The following is a 10883-nucleotide window of genomic DNA, read 5'->3' on the forward strand; positions in this document are numbered from 1 at the left end:
GAACCCAAGTCTTCCTTAGCAAAGAATAGCCAAAGAATGAATACATGTTCCAATGGTATTCAGACAATGCCAAAATCTGGAAAAAGGCCTCAGCTTTGACTGGGCCCATTGTAGAAAATTTATGGAAAATATGGATAAGATTCATTACCCCTCTATAGTTACCTTTCATTCATTCTGTATTTTCTAACTTATTTACATACATATTGTCTTCCACAGTAGAATATGTATTGTGAGGACACTATCCTTTTATTTTTTAAAGTATCTTTAATTAATGTATTCTTAATAAATGCTTGTGATTATCATTTATTCACATACCAATGAGATCAAAAATATATAAAAATATAAAAATATCAGGATATGAGTATAAAATGATATTGATTTCCATAAATCATATATAAAAACCAGTACATAGTCTTATAACTTTAATAGTGATAACTGATACTCTTAAACGTTATCCCTTAGATAACAATTTTTTCTCCCAAGATTTATATACACATGTAAGAAATTTTAGAACATTGACTAAAAGTTGAAGAGCAATTAAACAGTAAGCTTCTTATAGACAAGTGCAATTTCTTATACATTTCCTTTACCATCATAAGCATGCTTTTAAAGGTGCAACACTAATTGGATGTTGTCATGGTCCATAATTTCAAATTTTTATTTACAGTAAGAATGGATTCATCTCATATCTAATATTAGCACTTGTTAAGCTTTCCATTACTTTTACTACTTCCATTTAGTTTTTAAAAATAAATTTTTAATTATTTTCATATTATGATTCAAAAAAACTCTGACTAAATTAGCTATTATATACATAAATATATAACAGAAGGGCTTCTGAAAAGTCATATGCAAACAGAATTTCTGTAAATCACATTATATTTTACTGTCATAGAAAGCTACCTTAAGGAAAAGGATAATGAATCCTTTTGTAAAGTGAATTATTTTCTAATCTAAATATTTTTTAAAATCTCATGTAATTTATTCCCTTTTTATAACTACTTGATATATAAGATTAAGGTAGCTGTAATTACAATATAGCCTTGAACACAGTTCTTCTGGTAGGCTGCTAATGGGTATTAGCATAGTACCACATCACAGTAAATCCTCCAAAGGCTTTATAAGAATTAAAGTGACATTAATTCTTTCAATAAAATAAAAACATAGTCCAGCCCTCTAATTCCAAATGTTTTCACAGAAGAAATTATATAGAGAAAAATATAATGTAATTCATTAAAACTAAATAGCAAAAATGTTTAAGAATGAAAGACATTACAAATGATTAAGAATGACAAATAAGAAATTATGTTTAGTTATATAATCTAAACAGAATCATAATTATCACTTAGTGGATTAGAATAAAAATATGGAAACAATTACTATTTTTGTAGCACTTGTCATTTTAAATCATTTTCTATGCCTAGAAAATTTTTCTCTTCATAAATTAGTCTCCCATAAGTTCTATTTACATAGAGATAAGACTTAAACTTTGTTTTTTCTAAATAAGTGTTCAATTTAAGATTACTAAACACAAAAACTAAAAACAAAACATCTTGGAAAAAAAGATAGAAGAAAAATATTGTTTCCTTTTTCAAAAAATGTATTTCTGTGTTCAGTGCCCCACACAAAGTAGGTTCTTAACAAAATGCTTTCATATTATCCATACCTGTGTAATGTAACAGGAAAAATCCTGAATCTACATTTTCAAGGCTTGAATTTTCTGCCCCAGTTTCAAAAAACTTATTAACCCTGTTACAATAGTGTGTGTGTGTGTGTGTGTGTGTGTGTGTGTGTGTGTGTGTGTGTGTGTATGTGTCCTTGGGTCTAATCCCTCACTTTTAAAAGAAGCACTATAGAAACATGAGTAATTTCACTTTTATACTTTACAATGGATCTTAAGGGATCTGTGGGGATGTGAGAAAGAAATTGGGATAATGATTCAAAATACTAACTTTTAGCATTTATTTGGATTATTATTACTATTAAAACAAAATACAAAGTCAGAGAAGTTTAACACAGAATTTACTAAGAAAACTAGTATGAAATAACAAAATATATTGTCATTCCAAAAAAGGAAAATTTAGGAATCAATTTCTACCTATCATTGCTGTCTAACCATTTAATTCTTGTCCAAATAGTAACAATTCTCTTATCAAACCTATAAACTCAAAATGGTTTGATGAAGAAAAGGGAGCTTAATCCTCATTAAATTTGCAGAAAGTGAACTTCTTTTCTTTTGAAATGTGGGTTCAAAACTAATGGTAACCAAGCATTTAAAATAAATCAATTGATTTATTTTTACAAAATTGACAAACTTTCAGAATTGCTTTAATTTTGACATACTATTTGCTTCACTGTTACTACAATCCAAAAAATCATGTCCAAAAAATTTTTAAAAATTTCATGATTAACCAAGTTTTTTCTTTTTTTTTGGGGGGGGGAGGGAAAGGTGGGAAATATGCACTGCCACTTTAAAAATTAAATATTTATTTCACAAATAAATCTCAAATTCTTTTACTTCATCTGACCAACTATTGACCAACTATTTATCCAAATTATTCCATTTCAATCTCAACCATTAAAAAAGTATTACTGTGAAAGGCAATTTTTTCTAGATTACAGGCATTCTGTTTATTTCAAATTTTGGGTATTTATAAAGCTTAGTACTTTGCCATTAATCTATAGAATTCCATATTTTTAATAGTTGCATATTACATGCCTAAAATTCATTCAGTTATTACTATTGAACAATTACACTTTGGTCAACTAATGACAGATGTGCTTAAATCAGAAAAGAGGTATGTATGTTCTTGGAAAATTATATATTTTCAGAGCAGAATTTTTTTTTGTATAGGCAGTGCCAAGTATAGCAACTGGTATATAGTAAGTGCTTAAAATATTTATTGCTTGACTAATTAATACAAATGAACTATAGGAGACTATTGAGTAAAAGAATCCTGCATTGACTTATTTTATGTAGCAAAGGTTTTTTCAAAATTAAGTAACCTATCAACTAACCCCAATTTAGCTGTTTTATCAGAATATAATCTTTGAATTCTAAATTATCTCCTCTTTACCTCATCCATCTATAATTTTTAAAATTTATTAATAAATTGGGAGGCCTATCTCTCTCCTCTCAGCAGTTAGAGTACTATGGACAGAACGTTACATACATATTTATGACCTAGTCGGAACAAAAATGTTTCCAATGAGCATTTAAGGCCCTCCTTGGCCTTGGTCTGATTAACCACCTCTCTACTTTCCAACTTCACTGTATACTATGCCCCACATTTATATTGTCCATTCAGTCAGTCAACAAGCATTTCTTAAAAGTAACTACATTGCACAGATAGGTAATCTACTGATACAAAGACAAAAATAAGTAAGACCTTACCCAAAAAGTACTTAAGCTTACATTCTAATACGTATATGTATATGCATATGTACACATTATACATATATGAACAATAAATTGGTGGGAGAGGGTTAATAGGAAGGGTCAAGAAAGGCTTTCCGTAGGTGTCACTTGGGCAGAATTTTGAAGGAAATTGGAAATTCTAAGAGGCAGAGGTGAAGTGAGAATGCACCTCAGACTTTAAGGAGAACCAATGCAAAGGCACAGAATGGGAAGTGAATGTGACAATTAACAATCAGCAAGAAGGTCAGTTTGGTTAAGGAAGTAACATATGAAAAGATAGGAAAGGTAAATTAATGCTGGGTTGCAAAGGGTTGTAAAAGCTAAAAAAGAGGAACTACTTGATGCAAGAGACAATGGGGAACTATTGGGAGTTAATGAGTAGGGCAATTATATGGTAAGACCTGAACTCTTAGAAATTTATATTGGTAGTTATGTGGAAAATAAGTTATAGGGAATAGAACTTTGAAGGTAGGAAGATCCATGAGGAGGCTACAGCAATGATGTGATGTGATGTGATGTGATGTGATAAAAAAGCTGAACTAGACTGGTGACCATGAGAAAAGGAGAAAAATAATAAGAGATACTCTATTAGGTATAAATTATAAGACTTGGTGAATGTGGGTGGAAGGGGAGGACTTGATGACACCCAAGTTGCAGACCTGGGTGACTGACAGGATTGTGGTTTCCTTGACAACAATAGTAGATAGTAATTTCCATTTTGGATATGTTTGAATGTATTTTCACAGTTGGAAAAGCTATAGACTGGAGTTCAGGAGAGGGACTTAGGATTGGATATCTAGATATGGAAATCACTGCATTGAGATGACAATTATTACAGGAATATTTTAAAGGATTTCATAAAAATTAAATAAAAAAAAAACTGCTCCCCAAACTTAATAATCCATTTTCTGGCATGAGGGTAGGTCTCCCTTACCTCCAATATCTACAATTCAGTACCTTTTCAATTTGTCAGTTAGAAACTTCCTACAAAGCTCGGGGAAGGGTACACCTCTTCCTTGAAAATGTTCCTTCCTTGGTTCCCCTAGCTATTGATACTCTCTCCTCAAATTAACATGTATTTAATTTATTTGTGTATATATATATATAGAACTTAAGTTCTTCAAGTGAGAAACTATTTTCTTTTTATTTGTACCCTTAATGCCTTTCCCTGTAGTACACTGTAAGCAAAATTTGTCTGTCAAATTTGAATATATAGAAAATATGAATATAAACACAAAATACCCTGTAAATGAGAAGAGTAAAATGTTAAGATTAATAATGTAAATTAATTTACTAAAGATTACTGATAATTAATTCACAGAAGCAATCAAAACAAAATCAAATGCAATTTTTCTTAATTAAAAAATGACATGCTTCTTAAAGTTACACATCTCTAAAACATTCCATTCAGTAGTTATTTCTGAAACAATAGAAAGAATGTTCTCTGTGTATCCTTTTTTTGTATCATTTTTACTAAGCTTTTACAGATCAAAGAGATCTCCAAGGAAAACAAAATGATAACACCTTTAAAAAGGGCCAAAGAATTTTGCTATCTTCTCCAAGGATACCCTTAATTCTATGTGAAATATCATTATAATTTAGTTAATTCATAAGGTTTTAGTTCATCCATGAGTCATTCATAATTGTCAGGTAAAATTCTGATACATGTGAAATGAAAACTATTCTTTGAAATAAGTCTGACATTTCTGCATAATGTTATTGAATATTTTTGTAATATTTTATAAATATGCATTTTAAAACTTTTGATACAAATTGTTTTTTATTAATAAAGCAATAAAAAGGAGTCCACAAATCACACATAGGTTAGTTTATCAGGTGGAAAGGATAATAAATAAGTACATAATTTTCATGATTTTAGGAAGAAAACTAATTCACAAATTTGTAATTTTCAGTTATATGCTTAAGGTTATGCACTTTAAAGCCCTGTCCGTATTGTGTTGGTGATACCATAAAGTATATGGTAAAAAGATATATATTACACAGCATTTATTCAAAAAGACTGAGGGATTTATAGCTCTCAGATAAGTCTGTAGAAGGAAAGTTATTCAATATTATAAGGCCAGAGGAATGGACATTTCTAAAACACTGTTCTATTTCAACTATTTGTAAGTCTCTTCAGTTTGATCTTATACTGCTAATGGGTCTGGGATAAATGCTAATACCAGTGTAATCCACACAGCTGTGAGAATAGAAATTCCTTCCTGGGGAGCAGAAATAGAATCCAAATAAGGATAATATAACCTAGACAGTGCAATTCCTGATCATCCAGTATCACCCTTTCAAAATGCTGGAATGAAGTTGGGACCAGATTGTTGATAAAACTTTGACAATTGCCAGCATTTGTACAAGATAACAAGTTACCTCTAAAAGCCCTGCCTTCAATTAAAGGAATTATTTACTACATTAACTGAGTCAATAAAAAAAGGGTTTGTCATTTCAGCAGCAGTTCTTTAGAACTAGTCTTAAATTTTTTCTATAAGGTCACAAACATGAAAAATAGGATATTAATTACTCTAAAATTCAAGGGAAAATTCCATTAACATTCCCAATGAAACACACACATATTAAAAAAAAAACTTATCAAAAAGGCATTTCTTTCTGAGCTGTAATTGTAGAATCCCAGAATTTCCTGAACTAAACCATCTCTTAAAATAATAACCAAATAACCAAAAGTCCACAACTAAAACTGTAAGAAAGCCTGAGTCTCAAATCTCTCAATAGCTCACATCAGACTTTAGATTTCTATACTAAACCTACAGTATAATCTTCCTGTAGTATAGAAATTGAAGACCAAAAGGAAGAAAAATATTACTGAAAGAATATAAAATGTAAAAAGGTCACCAAAAGACACTTTTAAAAGATTTTCACAGCTGGGAATACTAAATGCTACAGCACTATTGATAGTAAACCTAGACAGCCTCTGCCTAGAATTTGGAGTATCTGGCATGCGCAAGTCCCGCTTATATAAAGAGATGCTTACAGTCCAAGTGCTTTTTCTTGGGCCCCATTACTTCATGAGTGGTTGCTTTGCAGACGGCCCTCGCTACAGCAGAGCCAGTCACGCTATACTGAGCAGCTGCGATTCGATCCGTGAGCGTTTGCCCCGACATCTTCGGCTGCTGCTTCTACAGCCTCCTCTTCTGTAAGAAAGAGTAAATATATGGCCCCCTCATTATAATCCAGGATTGCTGACTATGGGGAAGAACGCCCTATCTCTTTCTGCAACCTCTCTTCTCCACCCTAGAGGGATCTCTGTAGGTGCTGTCCCAGTATCTTAGAACCAACAAAACTAGAGGCTGTAAGGGTGCGGATCCATTAGCCTTAGCTGCATTCACAGAAAATAAATTATGAGTACACTAATCTTGGGCTTCTTTACCCTGCAATATAACCCCCCTTTTTTTCTACCCCACCATCCCTATGCCCTCCACCCTCTTGTCAATCAACAATTTTCTCCCCAGCTAGACACTCTGATACCGCACGAGACCCTTCAGGTTTCGGGGTTCTTCCCTGGGGACACAAAAGGCAACCTCCCCACTGCTGCTGCGGTATGTCCTGACTTCCCTCCCCCATTCCCAAGAGGCCACGGAGACGGATTGGATCCGTTACCCAACCTTGGCTGCCCTGCCCTTCCCCTCCCCTGATGCTGCCTCGGCGGCTGCGGCAGCTTCTGCAGCAGCATCGGGATCTTCCATTCCCCATCTCCTCTGAGCTGGAGATTATCGTTGCATTGCGCCATATTATGCCCTCTCTCCCCCTTCTCAGCCTAAAGCCGCCACTGCCTCCCACATCCTTAATCCTTCTCTCCCGCACTCCTTTCCTGGTCCTCTTTAAGCTACGACCCTGCACTCCACCCCACCCCCATCTCCCATAGCAGCTCTCTCCATCCTCATTGCAGGGGGCCCGCCCTGAGGAGAAGGAGTGGGAGAACGCCAAGCGGTTCACCCTTCTCGGGTGCGGGGCCGGGGATCCCCTCACCCCCCGCTATGACTACCCCTCCGTTTCCCGAGGGTGGGAAGGAGCATCCGGCCCTTGGGCAGTGGGGGTGCAGCACTATACCCGCGCCGGCAGCGGGCGGACCTGTCACTCCTCGGTCGCCTCCCTCTGAGGAAGGATAATCGCCTTCGACCGAGTCCCCCGAGAGGCGCGGCGCGGCACTACGCGGGGAGCACTGCCAGAGCACGAGAAAAAAAGGGGAGCCAGGTGCGGGCGGTATGCAGACTGCGGCTGGCCGTGGAGACAGACAGCGGCACGAGTCCGTTACTCGCCCCCGCCCCCACTTCCCTGGGAGGCGCTGCAGCTGCCACGGCTCCCGCCGCTCCTCCCGGCCGCGGGGGAGAGACAATGTGCCCGTCCGCCCGCCTGCCAGTCTATCTGTCTGCCCGCCTCACTGCCTGCCTGGCGGTAGGTCTGCCCGCCTGACTGCCAGTCGGTCGATCTGTCAGTCCGTGGTCTCGGGGCGGAAGGAAGGAAGGAAGCCGGCGGGTGGGTAGAGAGCTGGCGGGTGTCTCGCGGGGAGAGATGCCCCCCGGAGCTCACCTTCAATGCTGTCCCTCCTCCTTCTCTCTATGGCGCCCCGCAGCCCAGGACCCCAGCCCGCCCACCCCGGGGTGCAGCATGTACCAGCCCACCGCTCCCAGCCGCCGCCTCCACTGCCACTGCCACTGCCACCGCTACTGCCACCGCTACTGCCACCGCCGCCGCCGCCGCCGCCGCCGCCGCCGCCGCGTCTCTCTGGCTCTCCCAGGCAGCGTCCCCATCCCCCCGCCCCCACCTCAGCTTTGGTTCCTCCGACAGAGTCAGGTGACAAGCATGGACAAACCGGTGCGAGCCCCTCCGCCGCGAGGATCTCCGGAGCGGGTGGGGCTCGCGGGGTGGATATAGGGTTGTGGGGGGGAAGGGGGAGCGCGAGCCCTAGCCTCCCCTGTACCCTCTCTTCCCTGCATCTTCCACACACAAACCAATACTCGCGCATGCATACATACACACTCACCCGTCTACCTTCCTTCAGTCCCGTTAGCCTGGAGCTGCTTTCCTAGGAGTGGTCTTCACCGGCAGGCTAGCATCTCCTGAAAGGCTGTGGTAGAAAGACTGGGAGGGGATGCCTCACCTCCGGTCCTTCCCCTCCCGGGGCAGCATGCGCACGCGCACGCCGACCGCCGGCTCCCGTGCACCTGCCTTCACGACTCCGCAGCGGGCACCGGCAGGCTAGAGGGGGATAGTAACCCCAGTTTCTCGCCTGGCTGAATTCGATGCTAAGTGGGCGAAGGCCGATGCAAGGGCAGGGCCCCGTTGCTGTCCGTTGGAGGGCAGCTAGGATATCTCCTTGGTTGATACTAGTCATGGCTGCCCGAGACACTGCTGGACAGTTCTGCTGCATTTCTATCTTTGCCAATCAAGAGCCACATGGCTCTAATGCTGGCATATCTCAGTGGGGTGTTTATACCGGACACATATATTTAGATCTGTAAAAGTAGCTTAGAAGACCTCTATTCCAACACCTTTACCCTACAGATAAAACAGGATTGGGAGTGAAAAGTGACCCACAAAAGGTCACACAGGTAGCAAACGGACAGGTGACTTCTGGCGGTCTGAACTTGGAATAATAATAAATAATAGTAGCCCAAATGTGTTGTATGCTTTTAGCTTCCCCCAACAATCCTTTGAAGGAGGCGTTGAGTAAATATCCTCATTTGATGGAAAATTTGTCCATAGTATCAAGATCTGACACCATATTTCTGGGATCTAAATGATGTGTTTCAAAGAAACTCAAAGCTTCTCAATAATAAATAGAATATTTATTAATTAGGAATCTCGATTAGGCTTGATAATATTTGTACATATCTATTTTATGAAATTTAAGCATCTGGTATTATTGTCAGTCATAAATATGCTTGAATTGTCACTAAATGGCATGGACAACCAAGCATCAATATTTTCATATATTGATACCTTATTTTGGATGTTAAATTTGCAGCAAAATAATTTTAAGTCTTCAGTTTATGAATATTAGTTTTCATTACCTCCTACAGACAACTTCAGTCCAAATTATTGTCATAATATATCTTCTTTATTTAGGTTTTATGTATTTTATATTTTCCACTTTTATATTATCCACTTACATTGTTTCTTTATGTTTCCTTTTCCTTTCATGGCATTAGTTTTGTTCTCTGTGTTCTGTTCTATAGGTGTTCTATAAATCCTTTGTTCCATGGGTACCTCATAAATAATGGCTTTTATTTATCATTGCTTTTTCATACTCACTCCAATATGTACACACATACATACTTCCTTACTCTTCCTTGATTTCAAGACTCTAGAAGAATAGAAAATAGCTCCTACTAACAACAACAAAAAAAGTTGAAAACCTTTGCTACATAAATCTTTTATTTAGTATCATGTTTGTCAAGGTAGCCTCTGCCCTTCAGAACTACAGCTGAAATGACATCACTTTCAAGTCTTATATCAAATTCATTAGAAGATTTAAAATTATAATCTCCTTTCCTCCAAGAACAAAAACATATCTTTTCAGTAGCAGTTCTTTATGGGGACAGGGATTTCCCTAAGTAGTTGTATGGCTCCCTTTTCAATGCCTACTTTTCTGGCAACTCAGTTGGCAGGAAGCCAAAAATTTTTATAGGCAGGGCTAAGAGAATGAACATATGGTTAGGCCCATAGGAGTCACACTTAAAGGGAAGTACTTATATTATTATCCCAACTTTTAGTTGGAATAATAACTACTCAGTGCTCATGTACAATTCTGCCTTGAGTGTCCAAATAAAAATACTCATGGAAATTCATTAGCCATTTATTATTCAACATCCTCCTTGTGTTAGGTATCATACTGAAATACCAGGACCCAGTCCTTTAAGTCCAGATGTGGCAATCTTCTAAAAGGAATGGATCAGTATGCAGCTTCTATTATAGTATTTTGAATTTTTTAAAATTATATTTTTATTATTTATACTGACATGCTTCAGAATGATGAATACTATTGCTTGTTTCAGCAGTTTAGCTTCTTCTTTGTCCAATGCATTTTAAATATGCTAGGTTTCTGTGGCAGAATAGATACGGAGAGCTGGCCAAAAAAATGGGAAAGATCTAAATTCAAGTCCCATCTGGCATATGCTGACTATATATCACTGGGCAAATCACAATCTCAGTGCCTCAATGCAACTCTCTCGGGTATCTTCTTTGGTGAAAGAAACTTTCTACAAGCTGTTAATCACAGGACAGGTAAAAATTCTTTTTAAGGCAGTTTAACTGTCATAACTTGCAAAGAACAAGAACAATGCTGTTTCTTCCACCTATATAGATTTTGATTGCAATATTTCATATTTGTATAGCACTGCTGTTGTTATCTAGCATTTTCTTTTTAAGTTATTTTGAAGAGTCAAACAGATTACAGCCTGGAGCATCTTGTGTCCATGAACTCCTTGAGTTGTCA

General features: G+C 37.9%; 1 protein-coding gene across 5 annotated transcripts in view; it reads right to left on the reverse strand.

Moving 5' to 3' along the window:
• SNAP91 (synaptosome associated protein 91) overlaps positions 1-8519 on the reverse strand; it is a 145418-nt gene extending 136899 nt beyond the window's left edge. For 4 of the 5 annotated variants that reach the window (XM_051997335.1, XM_051997333.1, XM_051997334.1 and 1 more), the window contains exons 1-2: positions 8060-8145; positions 6420-6579 (exon numbers count right to left, since the gene is read on the reverse strand). In XM_051997335.1, coding sequence (XP_051853295.1) covers positions 6420-6549 — 130 coding nt within the window. In that variant the 5' untranslated portion in view covers positions 6550-6579; positions 8060-8145. Of the gene's footprint in view, positions 1-6419; positions 6580-8059; positions 8146-8429 lie in introns of those variants that run through there. The other variant, XM_051997332.1, reaches the window with a different exon arrangement.
• Positions 8520-10883: the final 2364 nt, after the last annotated feature.

Source organism: Antechinus flavipes, chromosome 4, assembly GCF_016432865.1.
Source record: "Antechinus flavipes isolate AdamAnt ecotype Samford, QLD, Australia chromosome 4, AdamAnt_v2, whole genome shotgun sequence".
Lineage (NCBI taxonomy): Eukaryota > Metazoa > Chordata > Mammalia > Dasyuromorphia > Dasyuridae > Antechinus > Antechinus flavipes.